At 47.2% G+C, this 22,791-nt stretch overlaps 1 protein-coding gene across 2 annotated transcripts in view; it reads left to right on the forward strand.

Annotated features, from left to right (window-relative positions):
• The window catches only part of TTBK1 (tau tubulin kinase 1), a 416,732-nt gene that overhangs the window by 154,894 nt on the left and 239,047 nt on the right, over positions 1–22,791 (forward strand). For both annotated transcript variants that reach the window (XM_030195705.1, XM_030195704.1), the window contains one exon: positions 19,963–20,028. In XM_030195705.1, the coding sequence (XP_030051565.1) occupies positions 19,963–20,028 (66 nt within the window). The remainder of the gene's footprint in view (positions 1–19,962; positions 20,029–22,791) is intronic.

Below are 22,791 nucleotides of genomic sequence, written 5' to 3' on the forward strand. Positions count from 1 at the left end.
AGTACCTCACTGCCTGCCCCTCTTCCAGCCACCCCTAGGCTAGCTCTCCCTATAGAGAAAAATCAAGAAGCAATTATCTTCACTAAATATCTTAACATAGTACACCTCACACCTGTTAAGTGTATTAACATGTCTTTCATTCAATGCAATATAAGAGCGTGGAGAAAAAATAGAAATGCCCAAACACTAAACACATGGAAAGAATCACAAAGAAAATACAAAAATGAGATTAAAAAATCCAAACGGATTTACTATAAAGCACAAGTTGGAACTGACTTCAAGGACATGAAGAAATTATACAAACTACTGGACAAACTACTAGACACCAAACCAGTTACCATATCAAATACCGACATTCCACCAGCAGAAGAACTTGCCAAATACTTTAAAGAAATAATTTCCATCATACGCAAAACCATATCTCATGAAAACATTAACCTTGATACCTTCCTTGATGAAGGTATCAAGGTTAATGAAGTGGAGGAGTGGCCTAGTGGTTAAGGTGGTGGACTTTGGTCCTGGGGAACTGAGGAACTGAGTTCGATTCCCACTTCAGGCACAGGCAGCTCCTTGTGACTCTGGGCAAGTCACTTAACCCTCCATTGCCCCATGTAAGCCGCATTGAGCCTGCCATGAGTGGGAAAGCGCGGGGTACAAATGTAACAAAAAAAACAACAACAACAAAAAAACTAGACCCACACTCTGGAGAATACCCAGCAGATTGGTCTTCGTCAAACTTCACCCAGACTACAGACGAAATAGTTGCACAGGTAACCAGAAAACTCTCATCTGCTCATTGTCAACTTGACGCATGTCCCAACTATTTAATGAAATCACCACCTGACCGATTCATTGCAGATCTTACATCCCATCTAAACTACATGTTCCAACAAGGCTTATTCCCCAAGGACAAAAGCAACATTTTACTTGCACCATTACCAAAAGACACCAAGAAGAAATCAAATGATATCACCAACTATCGTCCTGTGGCATCCATCCCACTGACAACTAAATTGATGGAAAGTATCGTAGCAAAACAACTCACGAAGTATATCAACAAATTCTCAATACTTCATGAATCACAATCCGGTTTCAGACCCCTCTATAGTACAGAAACTGTACTGGTATTTCTTCTTGCCAAATTCCAGCAAGAAATTGCACTAGGTAAAAACATTCTCCTACTTCAATTCGACATGTCTAGCGCATTTGATATGGTAGAACACAATGTACTACTAAGTATATTCCACAGGATAGGAATCGGAGGGAATATACTCAAATGGGTCAAGGGGTTCCTAACCACAAGGTCATATCAAGTAAAGTCAAACTCTAACATCTCTCCACCCTGGGAAACCGACTGCGGAGTACCTCAGGGATCACCTCTCTCACCCATCCTTTTCAACCTAATGATGACCCCCTTAGCCAAGTCTCTTTTCAGTCAAGGCCTTAACCCTTTTCTGTATGCGGATGATGTCACAATATACATACCTTTCAAATCGAACCTTTCAGAAATCATCAATATAATAAAAAAACAGCCTAAGCCTGGGCTATGACATACCTGGACTATGACATTCAAACTAAGACTCAATAAAGAAAAAACACACTGCCTTATTCTTTCATCTCAACATTTTACAAACTACCCCACAGCCATGCATACCCCGGAACACACTCTTCCAATCTCAGATAACCTGAAAATCCTCGGCATTATTATTGACAGCAATCTAACACTAAAGGACCAAGCCACCGCCATTACAAAGAAAATATTCCACACAATGTGGAAACTCAAACGGGTAAAACAATTCTTCCCGAGGGAAACGTTTTGCAACATGATTCAAACAACGGTATTAACACATGTCGATTACTGCAATGGCGTATATGCGGGTTGCAGGGAACAAATCCTATGGCAACTACAGACTGCTCAGAATACGGCAGCCAGGCTTATCTATGTAAAATCTAAATTTGAAAGCGCAAAACCCCTCCGGGAAAAACTACACTGTCTACCAATCAAGGAACGTATCACTTTTAAGATTTGTATCTTTGTTCACAGAATAATACATGGTCTAGCTCTGAGCTATATGTCTGAACTAATCGACTTACCAATTAGAAACACAATTGAATCAGCCAGAAAGTACTTAACTCTTCACTTCCCAAGTTATAAAAGCCTGAAGTATAAATCAATATACGTGTCAAGTTTCTCTTACATATGCACACAGCTCTGGAATTCTCTACCAAAACGCCTAAAATCTACGAATAATCATCTAGAATTCCGAAAAAACCTAAAAACTCACCTGCTCAAGAAGGCATACCCCACAGTATCTGACATAAACACCGAATAATGAAATATGGCATTTTAATCAGTAAACGGACAGTTTTCAACCTTGACACATGATCTCACCCTAACATTTTCTCTGAATCACCTACCTGTTTACCAATACTTCTTTACTGTATCTGTCACTGTAATAGTACCCCTATACTGTATTTGTTCACACCAGAATCTGTAACCACCTCTCTGGAACTATGTAAGCCACTTTGAACCTACTAATAAGTGGGAAAAGGTGGGACACAAATGTAACAAATAAATAAATATGTGGTGCCTTAGTCCTAAGACAACCCATCTGGTACCTTAGAGCTTGCCCCATCTGTCTCTAAATATCAGCTATGAAAGATGAAATCAACAAACTCAAGAAGGAATTGGCTGCAATCAAGAAAGCATCCAGGACTTTCTAATTCCCAGTCAATTTACTACCACCACTGCCACAGAGAATAAAGCTAAAAAGGAATAGATGGGTTACAGTAGGCTCAGGTAGACTATGACCTGTGACATAGAGGCATTCATCCTCCCATCCTTTACCCCTGTATAATTCCTTTGCTGCATTGGAGCATCATGAAGCTCAGAAAAGAAGTACTGAGGAGGAGTCAGAGGCAAGCAATGTAACTCAATCTAACAGACACCTCCAAAACAATGATGGATTGGCTCAAAGTGGAAAACTCTTACTGGTAGGAAATTCCATTATAAGAGGCATTAATCTAGGAATACAGTTGAAGGGCCCAATCTAGTTGAAATACCTTCCAGGATCCTCAGCTACCAATGATCCGAGAAGAAATTAAGGAAATACTGATATTGTAATCCACCTGGGGACAAATGACCTGGCCAACAATAGTAAGTTTGGAGCACAGAAAGTGATCAAGAAGCTTGGAGAGGGACTCAAGCCTGTGTTTAGGACTGCAGTTTTTTCTGAGGTTATCCCTGTGTATTGGAAAGGAGAGGAAAGTGTGTAAAACAGAGGAGTTCAATAAATGGTTTGAAGCTTGGTGTAAAGAAGAAGGTTTCAGATACATAGGAGGATGTGGCAATATATGGCAAAATCATAGGCTGTACTGTAATGATGGGCTACATCGTTCTGTGATGGGAAAAAGGATCCTTAGGGAGAACTTCAGATGATATGTTTCTAGAAATTAACTAGAGGGTGGGGGGTAACAAAAGGAAGAAAAGGAATTCAGAAAATCAACCCCAGCAAAAACATGATAGTAGTGGGGTTAGTAACCATCTATGTGCACTCAATTGCACATGAAAAGCAATGAACACAAATGCTTATAGCCTAAGTCGGTGATGGCGAACCTATGGCACGCGTGCCAGAGAGGGCACGTGGAGCCCTCTCTGTTGGCATGCGCGCCGCCGGTCGCCTCACCCGAGACTTTCAGCCCTCCCACCCACCCGGTGTCAAGCATTCCTTCCTCCCTCCCTCCCACCCGGCGTCAAGCATTCCTCCCTCCCTCCCACCCGGCACCAACCCGCCCGGCCTCCATCCCTCCCTCCGAACCCTAAGAAATTTAAAAGTCTTCCCTTATCCGAGTAGGCGGCGTAAGCATCAGCAGTAGCAGCGAAAGCGTGCTGCTGGTTCGGCGCGTCTTCAGCCTTCCTTCTCTCAAGCTCTCTGGTCCCGCCCTCATTTCCTGTTAGGGCGGGACCAGAGAGCTTGAGAGACGGAAGGCTGAAAACGCACCGAACCAGTAGCACGCTTTTCGCTGCTGATGCTGACGCCGCCTATTCGGACAAGGGAAGACTTTTAAATTTCTTCGGATTCGGAGGGAGGGATGGTGGGCTGGTGCCGGGTGGGAGGGAGGGAGGAATGCTTGACGCCGGGTGGGAGGGAGGGAGGGTGCCCTGGTGCATGCCGGGTGGGTGGGAGGGAGCGAGGCCTGGTGCTTGGGTGGGAGTGCTGGGTGGGTGGGAGACCTGCCTGGTGCTTGGGAGGGAGGCCTGCCTGGTGGGTGGGTGGGTGTCCTGCCTGGTGCTTGGGTGGGTGGATGGCCTGGTGCCTGGGGGTGGGGGGGAGGGAGGGAGGCCTGGTGCTGGGTGCTTGGGTGGCCTGGTGCTTGGGTGGGGAGGCCTGGTGCTTGGGTGGGAGTGCTGGGTGGGTGCATGGCCTGGTGCTGGGTGGGAGGGAGGCTTGGTTGGGTGGGTGTCCTGCCTGGTGCTTGGGTGGGTGCATGGCCTGGTGCTTGGGTGGGAGGGAGGGAGGCCTGGTACTGGGTGGGTGGCCTGGTGCTGGGTGAGAGGGAGGCTTGGGTGGGTGGGTGTCCTGCCTGGAGCTTGGGTGGGTGTCCTGGGTGGGTGGATGGCCTGGTGCTGGGTGGGAGGGAGGGAGGCCTGGTGCTGGGTGGGTGGCCTGGTGCTGGTTGGGAGGGAGGGAGGCTTGGTGCTGGGTGGCCTGGTGCTGGGTGGGATGGAGGCCTGCCGCTGGGAGTGCAGGGGGGAGAGGAGGGTGGCTGGAGGGGAGGGCAGGGGAGAGAGGAGGGTGGCTGGACATGGGCGGCTGGAGGGGCGAGGAGGGTGGCTGGACATGGGTGGCTGGAGGGGAGAGGAGGGTGGCTGGACATTTGTGGCTGGAGGGGAGAGGAGGGTTGCTGGACATGGATGGGAGGGCAAGAAATGAAGAAGAAAGGAGGAAAGTAAAGAAATAAATGGAAAGGAAGCCCTGGAAACGGAGTTAAGAGAACAGATAGAGAGCAGCAGAATCAGCGACTAGGACCAATATGGATAGAAAAACAAAATCACCAGACAACAAAGGTAGAAAAAATCATTTTATTTTCATTTTAGTGTTTGGAATATGTCCAATTTGAGAATTTACATCTGCTGTCTTATTTTGCACTGGGTATACTGGAGCTGTAATAACTTACAGAAATGATTTATAATGAAAGAAAATGTTATTTTTTTCTCCTATACTAGTATAATATTTTCAATGATGTCTGTTTATATGCGCCATGGCTGGTGTAAGGGTGTGTGGCTATCATAGGGGTGGAGTCATGTGGTGACCCCGCCCATAATGAGTACCGGCACTTCGCGATGAGTAATTAGATTTTGGGTTGCTGTTTTGGCACTCGGTCTCTGAAAGGTTCGCCATCACTGGCCTAAGTTAAAAGGTTCAAGATTTGCAAGCCCTGATGTTTGAAGACTTGAATATTGTTGCTATTACAGAGACATGATCCCAAAGAAATGTACCAGAGAGGAGGGGAGAGATTGGTAAGCTTGGCGAGGGAGAGGGGACCTTGGTGTGATGATGTCTGAGGATCTCAAGGTGCAACAAGGCGGTGGCCGCGGCCAGAAGGATGCTAGGCTGCATAGAGAGGGGTATAACCAGCAGAAGAAAGGAGGTGTTGATACCCCTGTACAAATCATTGGTGAGGCCCCACTTGGAGTATTGTGTTCAGTTTTATAGGCCGTATCTTGCTAAAGATGTAAAAAGACTGGAAACAGTTCAAAGAAAAGCGACAAAAATGATATGGGGTTTGCATAGCAAGACATACGAGGAGAGACTTGATGATCTGAACATATATACCATGGAGGAAAGGAGAACCAGGAATGATATGAAACAGATTTTCAAATATTTGAGAGGTATTAATCTGCAACAAACCTTTTCCATAAACGTGAAGGTGGTAGAACTAGAGGACATGAGTTGAGATTGAAGGGAGTCCAAGTCAGGAAGTATTTTTTCACCGAGAGGGTGGTGGACACTTGGAATGCCCTTCCGCAGCCAGTGATGAAAATGTAATGGAATTCAAAAATGGGTGGGGATCCTGTTTAGAAGGAATTAATCCAAAGAATCTTAACGGAGGCTAGGTGGTAACATTGGTAATTGGGAGGCAAAGTCAGTAATGGACGGATATCTAAGGTCTGTTCCCTGATTGTGGCTGGATAGATTTGGATGGGCTGGAATGAAACTTTTCAAGGGCTTCAATGATAACTTCAGAAGTTTTAGAACAAGGACTGTGCTGGACAGACTTCTGTGGTCTATGCCCTAAAAATGGCAAGGACAAATCAAGATCAGGTGTACATATGTTGCATCACCTCATACCTTATGTAATGAATTTCTCTTCTTGGGCAGACAGGATGGACCGTACAGGTTTTTATCTGCCATCATTTAAAACGTTACTATGAAATTCAGTCAGATTGAGTGCCCCTGCCTGTCTGTATAAAAGAGCCTCCAGCAATTTGTTTCAGTTAAGTAGTCATTTCTCCAGGTTCTACTCTTTTGAATGACTCGTAAGACTCAAGAACAAACTTCTGTTTTCTGGTCTGGAATAAGAAAGTCACTGAACAATGAAGCCAAGCTGTCTACATTGGGACAAGGTTGGCAGATGCATTTACCAGCAGCCTTGCACCAGTTTTCAAAGAGAGCATATGCATGCTTTTTCCTTGCAAATTGACACAAGTACAAAATACTTGTGGACATTCGTACCTGCTTTTTTTGTGAGGGTTCTTTTTTAATGAATAACATTGTGCATAGAGTGGGAAACACAATCTGTGTGTTTTCCGTACCTAGCCTACCCTCCCCCCCCCCCCCCCCCCCCCCGGAACAACACCTCTAAATGCAGCTAAAAGTAACCTGTGCTGTTTTACTTATATTGAGCTAGGGAATTTTCACAGATTACATGCATTAAAGAGGGTCCATGGTAGGAGCCTCTTCTTAAGTGGTCGCTCCTAAATCCCAGAGATATGTGCGTAAGTTACTGTCATGCACTTTATGCAGGCTGTTCATATAGATTGATGCATAGATTGCAAACAATACAAAATACTGCAGCTAGAATGGTGTGTCGAGCAAAGAGGTATGATAGGGTCTCACCTCTTTTAAGGAGTCTTCATTGGTTACCCATGGAAGCAAGGGTAACATTCCTACTTTATACCTTAGTTGTTAAAGTTGTTTGTCGTACAGTTTGCTTATTCTTGTTTTATTCACTTCCTCATCCAAATAGAAATCATTACTCTCAAAAGGGTTCATTTACATTCTCTCTTCCTACTGTGACACAAATACGGTACAAATGATTTTATAACCTCTTATTCCTTAGCGTCCCTCCGGACCGGACCAGGATTGGACTGATGGGTTGTGCTCGCCTACCAGCAGGTGGAGACTGAGAAAAAACTCTGACTCTAGAGAGCCAATAGGAGCCCTGGCCATGTGACCTTAGCCTCAGTATTTTCTCAGTCTCCCAGCAGGTAGGAAGTGAGCCCATTAGTCTCTCTCCTTTTCTCTTTAGATATTACAGATATTTGTGATAATTCTTCTGTGCCTGGAATCTTATTTAGAGGCTTGACAGGGTTTCCTTTCTCTTCTTTCTTTGACAGCCTCGGGGGTGTTAAACTCTGGTGTCTCGAGTCCACCCCCCTTCCTCCCCATCTCCCTGGCTTAGCAGGGAAGGGCCGTCCCTTTCTCTGGAAAGGTGTACCGTCTTTGGGAGAGGCAGCCACTTTTAACAGGCAGCTGCTTTAAAAGAATTAAATCAAATAAAAGAAAATTCAAAGAAGCAGCCTTTCTTTCCCCAGACTTCTAACGAGCAGGCAGCTCCAGTGTTTTATTATGATTGAGGAGTTATAAATATAAAAAAAAAAAAAAAAACATAGAAGAAAATAATTCAGTGTCTGTGACTTTAAACAGCGATTTTTCTCGTCAGATTTAATTTCCTCTATTTTCTTGCGTTTTGGCGGCGGCAGTTTAAACAAATGAAAAAAAAAAAAGAAAGGTGCGAACCGCGTAAGCGCGGCCACCTGTTTTTTCCGATATGGCTTAAAAGTTCAAACAGCTGCTGTCGGTCAGCGTCGCGCAGTTCACGCAGCCGTAACGTGTAAATTTTGCTCTCCCTTCAAGGTTTCTTCGGGTCCGGTGCTGCCTCCGGTTTTTTCGGGGCCTTTTTCGCCGGCTGTTGTTTCTTCACTGTTCCACTGGGCTCCGCTTGTTCGGAGGTGTCGGGCGCGCTGTCGACGATCGCCACGGGGCCAGTGGCACGAACGGCGGCCATTTTGTTTCTCCCTCCGTCTTATCAGTCGGGGATCTCTCTGCTGAAGGTAAGGCTGCAGTTCATAGAGCAGTTCGGCTCCAAAATGTGTACACTTTTGTATGTGCTGAACGGCGTATTCTAAAATGCTCTTCACATCAGCAGGCAATATTTGGTTGAAAGGGGGCTCCTTTCATATATGGATATATAACAAGCTTTTCTTCTTTTAAATTTCTATGTATCACGGGGCTGTTAACACTAGTTTTTTTCTAGTGCTCAGTCATTTTTTCATTGCCTGGTGGAAAATCTACATCTTATCATAATATCATAATTCATTTCAAGCATTTTCCTCAATAGCTGTAGTATTATACAGTGTTTTAAGAACTTTAGAAACTTTCTCTATAGGCATAGAGTAAATTTCTGTCTTTCTCATTCCCTGGTGAATAGGACTACATTGTCTAAGAGTCAATTGATTGGTACTTTGCAATTCTGACCATAATATCTTAGTTCCTTTCAAGCATTTTACTCCATGCCTATGATGTTATATAGTGTTTTAAGAACTTAGCAGACAATCACTCTCAATGGCTGTAGTGTTATACAGTGTTTTCTTTTTCAGACTTTAAGAAGCCTTCTCTAGAGGCATACAGTAGATTGTTCAGATGCCATGGGGATATATCAGCTCTTTCATATTCTCTGAGGGACAGTCCTGTCTACCAAGCTCCCAATCACTCAGCTGCCTTAGCAGGCATGCTTTATTCATGTCTTCCCTTCTTTTCCAACTGCCTTGAAGCCTCTCATATTTCATTTTAGCTTTCTTCTGGGTTTTACAGGACATATGGTCACTTAGAGAATAAAGTCATCCTTTCATTTTGCATATTTCCCACTTAAAGATAGTGGAAGGTCCTCAAACCATCTACTCGTGTTTGTCTCTACTCTATCAGTTCAGCATTGGCAGATTATAAACATCCTGGTTTGGTCCAGTATGCCTATACATACCATCTGCTATCTCTTCCTCTTCCTTAGAGACCTGATGTTATATCAAGCTTTCTTGAATTCAGATACAGTCTTGTCTACACTGCCTTCACCAAGTGGCTGTGGCACAACTTCACTTTTTTCGTTACAGGTATTTTCCAAGTTTGTCCTTTTTCATTTTCATTCTATGCGCCTTCACTCCAGAGTGTTCTTTCAATTGGAAGGGGATTCACTCACTTCCTGTGTATTTATGCCATAGGTACATAAGTATGGTTATGCTGGGTAAGGCCTAAAGTCCATCAAGTCCAACATTCATATCTAATGGGCATAGGTACATAAGTTTTGCCATTCTGGGAAAGCTCAAATGTCCACCTTTCTACAACCAGAACAGCATTAAAAAAAAAAAAAACCTCTCACGAGAGTATCGAACAGAAATCTCTGCTCCAAAAGCAAGGCTTTGCAGTAATTCTGCAAACTAACGCATACAATATTTGCCATGGCTGTTCACCACTAGGAACACCGGGGACCCTGGGCCTAGGTTCGGTGTTTTAACCTGAAACAAGCTCAACATTCATATCTATTGGGTGTGAGTCTGGTACTACTACTACTACTTAACATTTCTAGAGCGCTACTAGGGTTACGCAGCGCTGTACAAATTAACAAAGAAGGACGTACCCTGCTCAAAGGAGCTTACAATCTACATCTCAGTGAGGGAGGACGCATGACCGTGGTACGTGGATTAGTGGTATGTGGATTAGGGAGATCCAAGAAATTACAGGCCGGTGAATCAGACGTTCATACTGGGACAATTTTTTTCTGTCCGGAGCGTACTACCATAGCTGGTGGACTCCTATATTCAGAACTTTCTATATTCAGAACTTACCCAACTATGGAACGCCATAGAGATAGGGTTGGAGTTTGTAGCCCTATTTAACTGGTGTCCTTGGTCACCCTTCCTCTTCTCCTCAGGATCCAGAGAATGGCTACTTTTTTGCTTATGCATTAACCAGTCATTTTCAGCAGTACTCTCTCTTCCGTTCTTTTATATATCTAAGAGGATGTTCATTGCGCTCTTAGGGTCATTTCATTCTTACCTAGACGACTGCCTAATTGGAGAAAGTCTTATCAGCAGAGTTCTCAGGTCACACACTGGGTGTTGCATTTCTTACAGTCTCTAGGTTGGGTGGTGATTGTAGCCAGGCCTATCATTTGATCTCTCATCAGATATCTCTGATTTTCTCTTTGTTTAGTCAGGTGGGCGCACAGTCTTTTGTCTCCTCTGCAAACATCCCAGTTTATATTTTTCTTGGTGACCTTGGGCCTTCGGCCATTTCCTCGCTCTATTCTGCAGAATGCAATTTTACTTTCTAATGCCCAAGAAGGAATTTTCCTTCATCCTATTGCGAATCTCAGGGTCATCAATCGCGCTATTTAAGTGTCATCTAGTTATCTCAAGAACCTTAGTTCTGTCATTGGGATGCTTCGTGCAGTACACTTTTTGGCAGAAGCTTGTTTGTATATATTTTTCTCCGAGGACAAGCAGGCTGTTTGTTCTCACGACTGGGTGACGTGGGCGGCAGCCCCCACCAACCGGAAGAAGCTTCGCGGGCGGTCCACACGCAGGGCACGCCCACCGCGCATGTGCGGCCGTCTTCCCGCCCGTGCGCGACCGTTCCCGCCAGTCCTTTCTTTTCCGCGCCTGGAGAGAGTCGTGCGATTGCCGCTCTCTCGTCAGCCCCGGAAAACCGTCGCGTTTTTCGCGAATTCGTTTATTTTTTGTTTCTGTTACCGCGTGCTCCAGTTTTTTTTTTTTCCTTTAAAAAAAAAAAAAAAAAAAAGAGAGAGCACGCGCTTTATTTTCCCTCGTTTCTAGCGGGGGCGTCGCGTTGCGGCCTTGTGGCCGCGCGGTCGATTATTTTTCGAGGTGTGATTTACCGCCACCATCGACGACTTTAACTTCGCCGACACGATTTTTCCGTCGATGTCCTCGAAGGTCCCGAGTGGATTTAAGAAGTGTGATCGGTGCGGCCGGCCTATCTCGCAGACCGACACCCACGCTTGGTGCCTCCAGTGCCTCGGGCCGGAGCACAATATCAAGTCGTGTTCTTTGTGTCTTGGTCTCCGGAAACGGACTCAAGTTGCGAGGCAAGTTCTTCGGGACTGCCTTTTTGGAACTTGCGCCGGCCCCTCGACGTCGACGGCATCGGTATCGACGGCCGGTTCTTCGGTACCGGTATCGAGGCCCGAGAAATCGGCACCGATGGCTTCGACCCCAGGAGCACAGGTCCCGTCGGCCCGCCGGTCCTCCGGTGAGGGTAGGGGTGAGAGGCCGCGTGGGCAATCGGCCCCGGTCACTCCCTCGGCCCAAGGCCCTCGGGACCGAACCCTGTCTGACCCGGTTCCTCGAGACCGAGGGGGATCGACCTCCTCCTCCTCCATGCCACCTGGCACCAATGACGGGCACCGAAGAAGTCTAAGAAGCGCCGTCATCGGTCCCCTTCGATGCTTCCGGCTCTAGGTACCGGCGAGGAGTCGACGCCGAAGCGTCCGCGTCGAGAGGAGAGATCCCCTTCGGTTGTGGAGGTACCGACGCGTCAGGGTCCCAGCACTTCGGTGCAGTCTCCTGGACCCAAGCAGCTTCCGGCACCGACACCTCTACCGGCCCCCCCGTCTTTCCCGGCAGCGGGCCTGGACGAGTGCCTCCGAGCCATCCTTCTGGGCATCCTGGAAGGGCTGATGCGCCAGGCTGTGCCGGCGCCGGGGGTGCTTGCGCCCTCGGCGCCGTTGACTGTGGTGCCGTCGAGCTCTAGCCCGGTGCCGAGGTCGTCGACACCGCCGCCGCTTGCGGCGCCGGTCTCGACCGCCACGCAGGTGGAGTCCCCGTCGACGTCGATGGAGGGAGCTTCGTCCCCGCCGGCGCGGGAGTCCACCGCTCGACGACACCGAGGCCTCGGTGCCTCGACGTCGAGCCGGGCCCGGTTAAGGACTCAGCTACATGAGCTTATGTCCGATACCGAGGAAGAGGCCTCGTGGGGGGAAGAGGAGGACCCCAGATATTTCTCCTCAGAGGAGTCTGCGGGTCTTCCCTCGGACCCCACGCCTTCACCAGAGAGGAAGCTCTCGCCTCCTGAGAGCCTCTCTTTTGCCTCCTTTGTAAGGGATATGTCTATTTGCATTCCCTTCCCCGTGGTCTCTGTGGATGAGCCGAGGGCTGAGATGCTCGAGGTCCTCGACTATCCATCACCACCTAGAGAGTCCTCCACGGTGCCGTTGCACAATGTCCTCAAAGCGACACTGCTTCGGAACTGGATGAGACCACTATCTAATCCCATCATTCCCAAGAAAGCAGAGTCCCAGTACAGAATCCACTCTGACCCAGAGTTAATGCGGCCCCAATTGCCCCATGACTCGGCGGTCGTGGATTCTGCTCTCAAGAGGGCAAGGAGTTCGAGGGATACCGCCTCGGCGCCCCCGGGGCGGGAGTCTCGCACTCTGGACTCGTTTGGGAGGAAGGCCTACCAATCCTCCATGCTCGTGACCAGCTCTATACGAGCATCCACATGCGGAACAATGTGAAGCAGCTGGCGGACCTGGTCGATAAGCTCCCGCCAGAGCAGTCCAGGCCTTATCAGGAGGTGGTCAGGCAGCTGAAGGCGTGCAGAAAGTTCCTGTCCAGGGGTATCTATGACACCTGTGACGTGGCATCTCGTGCTGCGGCCCAAGGTATAGTGATGCGCAGGCTCTCATGGCTGCGTGCCTCTGACCTGGACAACCGCACCCAGCAGAGACTGGCCGACGTCCCTTGCCGGGGGGATAATATTTTTGGTGAGAAGGTCGAGCAGCTGGTGGACCAACTGCATCAGCGGGAAACCGCCCTCGACAAGCTCTCCCACCGGGCGCCTTCAGCATCCACCTCAGCAGGTGGACATTTTTCCCGGGCCCGGCAGGCTGTGCCCTATTCTTTTGCAAAGCGTAGGTACACCCAGCCGGCCCGAAGGCCTCGCCAGGCACAGGGACAGCCCCAGCGCGCTCGTTCTCGTCAACAGCGTGCGCCTAAGCAGCCCCCTGCGCCTCCACAGCAAAAGCCGGGGACGGACTTTTGACTGGATCCACGGGAACATAGCCGCCCTCAAAGTGTCCGTACCGGACGATCTGCCGGTCGGAGGGAGGTTAAAATTTTTTCACCAAAGGTGGCCTCTCATAACCTCCGACCAGTGGGTTCTCCAAATAGTGCGGTGCGGATACGCCCTGAATTTGGCCTCCCTGCCACCAAATTGTCCTCCGGGAGCTCAATCCTTCAGCTCCCATCACAAGCAGGTACTTGCAGAGGAACTCTCCGCCCTTCTCAGCGCCAATGCGGTCGAGCCCATACCACCCGGGCAAGAAGGGCAGGGATTCTATTCCAGGTACTTCCTTATGGGAAAGAAAACAGGGGGGATGCGTCCCATCCTAGACCTGAGAGGCCTGAACAAATTCCTGGTCAAAGAAAAGTTCAGGATGCTTTCCTTGGGCACCCTTCTGCCAATGATTCAGAAAAACGATTGGCTATATTCCCTGGATTTAAAGGACGCATACACTCACATCCCGATACTGCCAGCTCACAGACAGTATCTCAGATTCCGCCTGGGCGCACGGCACTTTCAGTATTGTGTGCTGCCCTTTGGGCTCGCCTCTGCCCCACGAGTGTTTACAAAGTGTCTCGTGGTGGTAGCGGCCTACCTACGCAAGCTGGGAGTGCACGTGTTCCCTTATCTCGACGATTGGCTGGTCAAGAGCACCTCGGAGGCAGGAGCCCTCCGGTCGATGCAGTGCACTATTCAACTTCTGGAGCTGCTGGGGTTTGTGATAAATTACCCAAAGTCCCATCTCCAGCCAACTCAGTCACTGGAATTCATAGGAGCTCTGCTGAATACCCAGACGGCTCAGGCCTTCCTTCCCGAAGCGAGGGCCAACAACCTCCTGTCCCTGGCTTCGCAGACCAGAGCGTCTCAGCAGGTCACAGCTCGGCAGATGTTGAGACTTCTGGGTCATATGGCCTCCACAGTTCATGTGACTCCCATGGCTCGTCTTCACGTGAGATCTGCTCAATGGACCCTAGCTTCCCAGTGGTTTCAGGCCACCGGGAATCTAGAAGATGTCATCCACCTCTCCACCAGTTGCCGCACTTCACTGCTCTGGTGGACCATCCGGACCAATTTGACCCTGGGACGTCCATTCCAAATTCCGCAGCCCACGAAAGTGCTGACGACGGATGCATCTCGCCTGGGGTGGGGAGCTCATGTCGATGGGCTTCACACCCAGGGTCTGTGGTCCCTCCAGGAAAAGGATCTGCAGATCAACCTCCTGGAGCTCCGAGCAATCTGGAACGCACTGAAGGCTTTCAGAGATCGGCTGTCCTACCAAACTATTCAAATTCGGACAGACAATCAGGTTGCAATGTATTACACCAACAAGCAGGGGGGGCACCGGATCTCGCCCCTTGTGTCAGGAAGCCGTCGGCATGTGGCGTTGGGCTCGCCAGTTCGGCATGCTCCTCCAAGCCACATACCTGGCAGGTGTAAACAACAGTCTGGCCGACAGACTGAGCAGTCATGCAACCGCACGAGTGGTCGCTTCATTCCAGAGTGGTACGCAAGATCTTCCGAGAGTGGGGCACCCCCTCGGTGGACCTTTTCGCCTCTCAGACCAACCACAAGCTGCCTCTGTTCTGTTCCAGACTACAGGCACACGGCAGACTAGCGTCGGATGCCTTTCTCCTCCATTGGGGGACCGGCCTCCTGTATGCTTATCCTCCCATACCTTTGGTGGGGAAGACCTTACTGAAGCTCAAGCAAGACCACGGCACCATGATTCTGATAGCGCCCTTTTGGCCCCGTCAGATCTGGTTCCCTCTTCTTCTGGAGTTGTCCTCAGAAGAACCGTGGAGATTGGAGTGTTTTCCGACTCTCATCTCGCAGAACGACGGAGCGTTGCTGCACCCCAACCTTCAGTCCCTGGCTCTCACGGCCTGGATGTTGAGGGCGTAGACTTCACTGCGTTGGGTCTGTCTGAGGGTGTCTCCCGTGTCTTGCTTGCCTCTAGGAAGGATTCCACTAAAAAGAGTTACTTTTTCAAGTGGAGGAGGTTTGTCGTTTGGTGTGAGAGCAAGGCCCTAGAACCTCGTTCTTGTCCTGCACAGAACCTGCTTGAATACCTTCTGCACTTATCAGAGTCTGGCCTCAAGACCAACTCAGTAAGGAATCACCTTAGTGCGATTAGTGCTTACCATTATCGTGTGGAAGGTAAAGCCATCTCTGGAGAGCCTTTAGTCGTTCGATTCATGAGAGGCTTGCTTTTGTCAAAGCCCCCTATCAAGCCTCCTACAGTGTCATGGGATCTCAACGTCGTCCTCACCCAGCTGATGAAACCTCCTTTTGAGCCACTGAATACCTGCCATCTGAAGTACTTGACCTGGAAGGTCATTTTCTTGGTGGCAGTTACTTCAGCTCGTAGGGTCAGTGAGCTTCAAGCCCTAGTAGCTCATGCTCCATATACCAAATTTCATCACAACAGAGTAGTGCTCCGCACCCACCCAAAGTTCCTGCCGAAGGTGGTGTCGGAGTTCCATCTTATCCAGTCAATTGTCTTGCCAACATTCTTCCCCAGGCCGCATACCCGCCCTGCTGAACGTCAGTTGCACACATTGGACTGCAAGAGAGCATTGGCCTTCTACTTGGAGCGGACACAGCCCCACAGACAGTCCGCCCAATTGTTTATTTCTTTCGACTCTAACAGGCTAGGGGTCGCTGTCGGGAAACGCACCATCTCCAATTGGCTAGCAGATTGCATTTCCTTCACTTACGCCCAGGCTGGGCTGGCTCTTGAGGGTCATGTCACGGCTCATAGTGTTAGAGCCATGGCAGCGTCAGTGGCCCACTTGAAGTCAGCCACTATTGAAGAGATTTGCAAGGCTGCGACGTGGTCATCTGTCCACACATTCACATCACATTACTGCCTCCAGCAGGATACCCGACGCGACAGTCGGTTCGGGCAGTCGGTGCTGCAGAATCTGTTTGGGGTGTAAATCCAACTCCACCCTCCAGGACCCGAATTTATTCTGGTCAGGCTGCACTCTCAGTTAGTTGTTCTTCGTAGGTCAATTTTCTGTTGTACCCTCGCCGTTGCGAGGTTCAATTGACCTGGGTTCTTGTTTTGAGTGAGCCTGAGAGCTAGGGATACCCCAGTCGTGAGAACAAGCAGCCTGCTTGTCCTCGGAGAAAGTGAATGATACATACCTGTAGCAGGTGTTCTCCGAGGACAGCAGGCTGATTGTTCTCACCTACCCTCCCTCCTCCCCTTTGGAGTTGCGTTTTCATCTTTTGCTTGTCATTCAACTGGCGGGAACGGTCGCACACAGGCGGGAAGACGGCCGCGCATGCGCGGTGGGCGTGCCCTGCGTGTGGACCGCCCGCGAAGCTTCTTCCGGTTGGTGGGGGCTGCCGCGGACGTCACCCAGTCGTGAGAACAATCAGCCTGCTGTCCTCGGAGAACACCTGCTACAGGTATGTATCATTCACTTTTTCTGGGGGACCTCAGCAATTCGTTTTACCTTCGGGTGAATTTTGTTTTCCCTACTGACAAACAAGGCAGAGAGAGCTATGTTGGTCCTTGCCATGGCAATGGATTATGTCATCCGCCAAGGAGGAGTTAAGAGTATACTCTTGAGTTTGTAGTCATTTTTTCTTAGTTGTCTCACCCTGCATTTAGGTGAATGGACTCTTATTTTTTCAGCCTTACTTTCTCACTTCAGGGCTATCTCTTTTTGCCTTCAGGCTCACGAACATTTCTTGCTTCTTCCGTTCAGCAACAGTCTTGACAGAGACAGGGACAGATGCCAACATCCAGCAGGGGTTTTTCAACCTTCTATATGCGTTTCTTCCGTCATCTCACTAGGTGTTCACGCAGAACCAAGGCACCTTTCTACATCCGGACCCCCAGTCACTCAAACTTATGGCGTGGTTACTGGGTCCGCAACGTCTTTGATATTTTCACAGGAAGTACTTCAAGTTTTAATTGCATCCAGACAGAAATCTACATTAAAGTCCTATGAATCAAAGGGGCGATGGTTCACTCTGTGGTGCTCCTCTCGCCACTTCATTCCACAAACAGTATCCATTTCGCATGTTTTGAAATATCTTCTGCATCTTGCGAAATCTGGTCTGTCTTACTCATCCATTAGAGTTAATTTCGCAGCTCTATCAGTGATGCATGATACTGTTGACAGCCGCACGCTTATGCAGCATCCACTGTCAAAGCGGTTTTCTTAAAGGAGTCCTGCACCTGTACCCCCCGCTTCGTCCACCAGCTAGGTGAACTACATGAACAGACTCTTAAAGTTCTGTTTTCTAGTAGCCATAACTTTTTCTATAAAGTTTTCCTCTTCAAGCAGTGTTTCCTAGTAGCCATTGCAGCAAGTAGATCTATGTGTGGAATACTTCTACGGTTGGTAACTTCTTTTCGGTCTGCTGTAGTTTAAAGTTTTCACCTTTCCCAATCGGTTTTTTCTTATTGGTTTTGTCCTTCTAGCCAGTAGGCGTAAAAGTTTTTCATTGTTTCTAACCCGCTATATCTCGAAGGATCAAGGAAATGAGAATGTCTATTTCTCTTCTCGCTGAGAGGGCAGTTCCACAGTGTATTACAACATATTCCACAACTTCAGAAGCGGGCTCTATTCTTACTACAGCGATTTTTGGTGCTCTCGGTGCACATTGGTAAGTTGGCAACTTAATCCTAGTTTCATTTTATTTTGCTCATTGGGACACACTACATGTTAGTTGTCGCCAGGTGGCCTATGCAGCATGAACATTTCTCTGCAGTTTTCATAGGGTCCCTCCCTTCAGATTACTGCTTTGGTACTTCCCATCAGTCCAATCCTGGTCCGGTCCGGAGGGACGCTAAGAAAGGAGAAATTAGATCTTACCTGCTAATTTGCTTTCCTTTAGTCCCTCCGGACCGGACCAGGCCCCTCCCATGTTCTCTCTACTCTTTAGCTTCTTTTATTAAGTAGGAAGTGTATTCATTCCTTTACGATTTGTGGAACAATACTATATATATACAGAACTTTACGTGGTCTATACCACTTCTCTGGTGGTTGCTGGTGAGCTCAATTGCTGGAATCTATCTATAAAACCTTAAATACGCCATACCACTTCTCTGGTGAGAGTTGTGGCTGAGCTCAGTTGCTGGAATATCTATAAAACCTTAAATATGATTTACCACTTTTCTGGTGAGAGTTGCTGGTAAGCTCAGTTGATGGAATATATATCAAATCTTAAGTGGGCCATACCACTTCTCTGGTGAGAGTTGCTGGTGAGCTATAAGACAAGTGAGCCATACCACTTCTCTGGTGAGAGTTGCTGGTGAGCTATATTATTCGTGAGCCATACCACTTCTCTGGGGAGAGTTGCTGGTGAGCTATATTACATGTGAACCATATCGCTTCTCTGGTGAGAGTTGCTGGCAAGCTATAGTACAAGTGAGCCATACCACTTCTCTGGTGAGAGTTGCTGGTGAGCTGTAATACATATCGGGCCATACCACTTCTCTGGTGAGAGTTGCTGGTGAGCTCTGATACTTGGCATTGCCGAGTGCTTTGTGGCTGCTAGGATTCCATATGGCACAGAAGGTCTTTCTTTCTTTCCTGCTTTGTTATTCAAATACTGAGGCTAAGGTCACATGGCCAGGGCTCCTATTGGCTCTCTAGAGTCAGAGTTTTTTCTCAGTCTCCACCTGCTGGTAGGCGAGCACAACCCATCAGTCCAATCCTGGTCCGGTCCGGAGGGACTAAAGGAAAGGAAATTAGCAGGTAAGATCTAATTTCTCCTTCTCTTATCAAGCAGCTGCAACTTGGAATAATCTTCCAACATCTGTAAAGGTTGAGACAAATTATATGGGGTTTAGTGCTGTATTGTATTGTAAGTTATTATAGTATTTAAGTAATGTCCTGCCCTTACTACACTCTGACTGTGCCTATGTGTACACTTGCCTGTAAAATTGCGCTATATGAGATAATGTGCATATTTCCAGACTAATGATTGGCATTTACCTGCATATGTGCAGTTCTTCTAATGATTTACATGTGTAATTGGCATGTAACTTATCATTTACTTTATAGAATTACCCCTTAATTGCTATTTACCCATGTAAATGGCTTTGATAATAGACCACTTGTCATGTGCTCCTTCCAAGTTTGAGGCCGTAAAGTGTTGACAGAAACAGAATGACGATGACTCTTTCTTACAGTAGCCTGGAGATAGCATTGAACAAGCAGCCTACTCCCATAGGCCAAGCTGCTGATGAATTGCTTAATAATTAATAGGACGACTTCTATCACAGTGGTTGATTTGCCTTAAATCACAGCAATTTTGAAGATGTTCAGAAACATGTTACCAATTAGTGACATTTAATTCATACTACACAGGTGTTGCCTGTCCTGTGGTATGCACATTACAGTCCCTGTAAGTTTCTGCTTGTTCAGAAAATTCTCAAAATAAGGTGAGAGAATTCTTTTCTGTCAGTTTTGTGTTGCATTTGGCAGACCTAAGGTGATTTGTGGATGGGAGCCAGATGCAACAGATTATGAAGCCAAGATTGGCTTCTGGTCCCAATCTGATGAGCTCCAGTTGTTTTCTGAACTTAAAAGTTGATGGCTTCTTTGACCATTCTTTTTTTTCCTTTTCCCAGCCTCGTAATGTTGCTGGCTTTCGAGGAACTGTTCGCTATGCTTCAGTGAATGCACACAAAAACAGGGTAAGTGCTGCTATATTCTTCAGACCTCAGGAAATGCTACAGTCCTACCCCTGCCTCCCCCCCCCCCCCAAAAAAAAAAAAAAAAACTTCCAAATTTAAGGTGTAGCTTCTGTCCTCTGGCCTATTCCTCCTTTTCACTTTGGTAACCTGTTCATAGGTATGATGGCAGAGAGCTGAACAACTTGGCTAAATAAACTTAATTTAATTCATTGTACCCAAATTGAGAAAAATACCTACATAAGTACATATAAGTACATAAGCATCGCCATGCTGGGACAGACCAAGGGTCAATCGAGCCCAGCACCCTGTCACCGATAGCGGCCAAAAGAACAAGCAATTTGTCCCGCCCATCATAGAAATACTGCTTTATTCCCTCGTCCATTCAGTAATATTCTATGGCTTTTTCCTCCAGGAAGCCGTCCAACCCTTTTTTGAAGTCCGCTAAGTTAACCGCCTCAACCACCTTTTCCGGCAGCGAATTCCAGAGTTTAACTACGCATTGAGTGAAGAAAAATTTCCTCAGATTCGTTTTAAATTTACAACACTGCAGCTTCATCACAAGCCCCCTTGTCCTAGTATTTTTGGAAAGCGTAAACAGACGCTCCACATCGACCCATTCCATTCCACTCATTATCTTATATACTTCTATCATATCTCCCCTCAGCCGCCTTTTCTCCAAGCTGAAGAGCCCCAGCCTCTTCAGCCTATCCTGATAGGGAAGTCATCCCATCCCATCATCTCTGCCACCCTTCTCTGCACCTTTTCCAATTCCGCTGTCTTTTTTTGAGGTGCGGCGACCAGAATTGCACACAATACTCGAGGTGCGGTTGCACCATGGAGTGATACAACGGCAGAATAATATCCTTATTTTTGTTTTCAATCCCTTTCCTAATGATACCCAACATTTTATTTGCTTTCCTAGCCGCAGCAGCACATTGAGCAAAAGTTTTCAATGTATTATCAACGATGACACCTAGATCCCTTTCTCGGTCTGTGACTCCCAACGCTGAACCTTGCATGGCATAGTTATAGTTTTGGTTCCTCTTTCCCACATGCATCACTTTGCACTTGTTCACATTAAACGTCATCTGCCATTTAGACACCCAGTCTCCCAGTCTCGTAAGGTCCTCTTGTAGTTTTTCATAATCTGCCTGCGATTTGACTACTTCGAATAACTTTGTGTCATCAGCAAATTTAATTACCTCACTAGTTACCCCCATCTCTAGGTCATTTATGAATATGTTAAAAAGCAGAGGTCCCAGCACCGATCCCTGGGGGACCCCGCTAACTACCCTTCTCCATTGCGAATATTGACCTTTTAATCCTACTCTCTGTTTCCTATCTTTCAACCAGTTTTTAACCCACAGTAAGACACTACCTCCAATCCCATGTCCCTCTAATTTCCTCTGTAGTCTTTCATGAGGAACCTAATCAAACATCTTCTGAAAATCTAGATACACAATATCAACCGGCTCACCTTTATCCACATGTTTGTTTACCCCTTCAAAGAAATGCAGCAGATTAGTGAGGGAAGACTTCCCTTCACTAAATCCATGTTGACTTTGTCCCATTAGTCCATGCTTTTGAATGTGCTCTGTAATTTTGTTCTTGATAATAGTCTCTACCATTTTGCCCGGCACCGACGTCAAACTGGTGATGACACAAAGTTATAATTTCCCGGGTCTCCTCTGGAACCTTTTTAAAGTATCGTCGTTACATTGGCCACCCTCCAATCTTCCGGTACCACGCTCGATTTTAAGGATAAATTACAAATCAATAACAGTAGCTCTGCCAGCTCATTTTTTAGTTCTATCAGTACCCTAGGGTGAATACCATCCGGTCCAGGAGATTTGCTACTCTTCACTTTGCAGAACTGCCCCATTACGTCTTCCAGATTTACAGATATTTCAGTAAGTTTTTCCGACTCTTCAGCTTTGAATACCGTGTCCGGCACCGGTATCCCACCCAAATCTTCCTCGGTGAAGACCGAAGCAAATAACTCATTAAGTTTTTCCGCTATTTCTTTGTCTTCCCTGATCACCCCTTTTACACCCCGGTCATCCAGTGGGCCAACCGATTCTTTTGCCGGTTTCCTGCTTTTAATGTATCTAAAAAAAATTTTACTATCAGTTTTCGCCTCTAACACTATCTTACTTTCAGTATCCCTCTTTGCGTTTCTTATCAGCACTTTGCATATGACTTGACATTCCTTATGCCGCTTCTTATTTTCTTCATTTGATTCCTTCTTCCATTTTCGGAAGGATTCCTTTTTAGTTCCAATAGCCTCCTTTACCTCACTTTTTAACCAAGCCGGTTGTCGTTTGGTTTTCCGTCTTCCTTTTCTGATAAGTGGAATATGTTTGTCCTGGGCCTCCAGGACAGTGTTTTTGAACAGCATCCACGCATGTTGTAGGTTTCTTACCCTCTCAGTTGCTCCTTTAAGTTTTTTTTTTTTTACCGTTCTTCTCATTTTATCATAGCTTCCTTTTTTAAAGTTAAACGCTAACATATTTGACTTCCTATGTTTACCTTTTTGAAAGCAAATTTCATAGCGATCATGTTATGATCACTGTAGTCAAGTGGCCCCCGGACCGCTACCTCCCGTACCAGATCATGCACTCCACAAATGACTAAGTCTAGAATTTTTCCTTCTCTTGTCAGCTCCTGTACCAGCTGCTCCATAACGCTGTCCTTGATTTCATCAAGGAAGTTTACCTCCCTAGTGTGCCCTGATGTTATATTAACCCAGTCTGTATGGGGGTG

Source organism: Microcaecilia unicolor, chromosome 3 (genome assembly GCF_901765095.1).
Source record: "Microcaecilia unicolor chromosome 3, aMicUni1.1, whole genome shotgun sequence".
In the NCBI taxonomy this organism is placed as follows: Eukaryota; Metazoa; Chordata; class Amphibia; order Gymnophiona; family Siphonopidae; genus Microcaecilia; species Microcaecilia unicolor.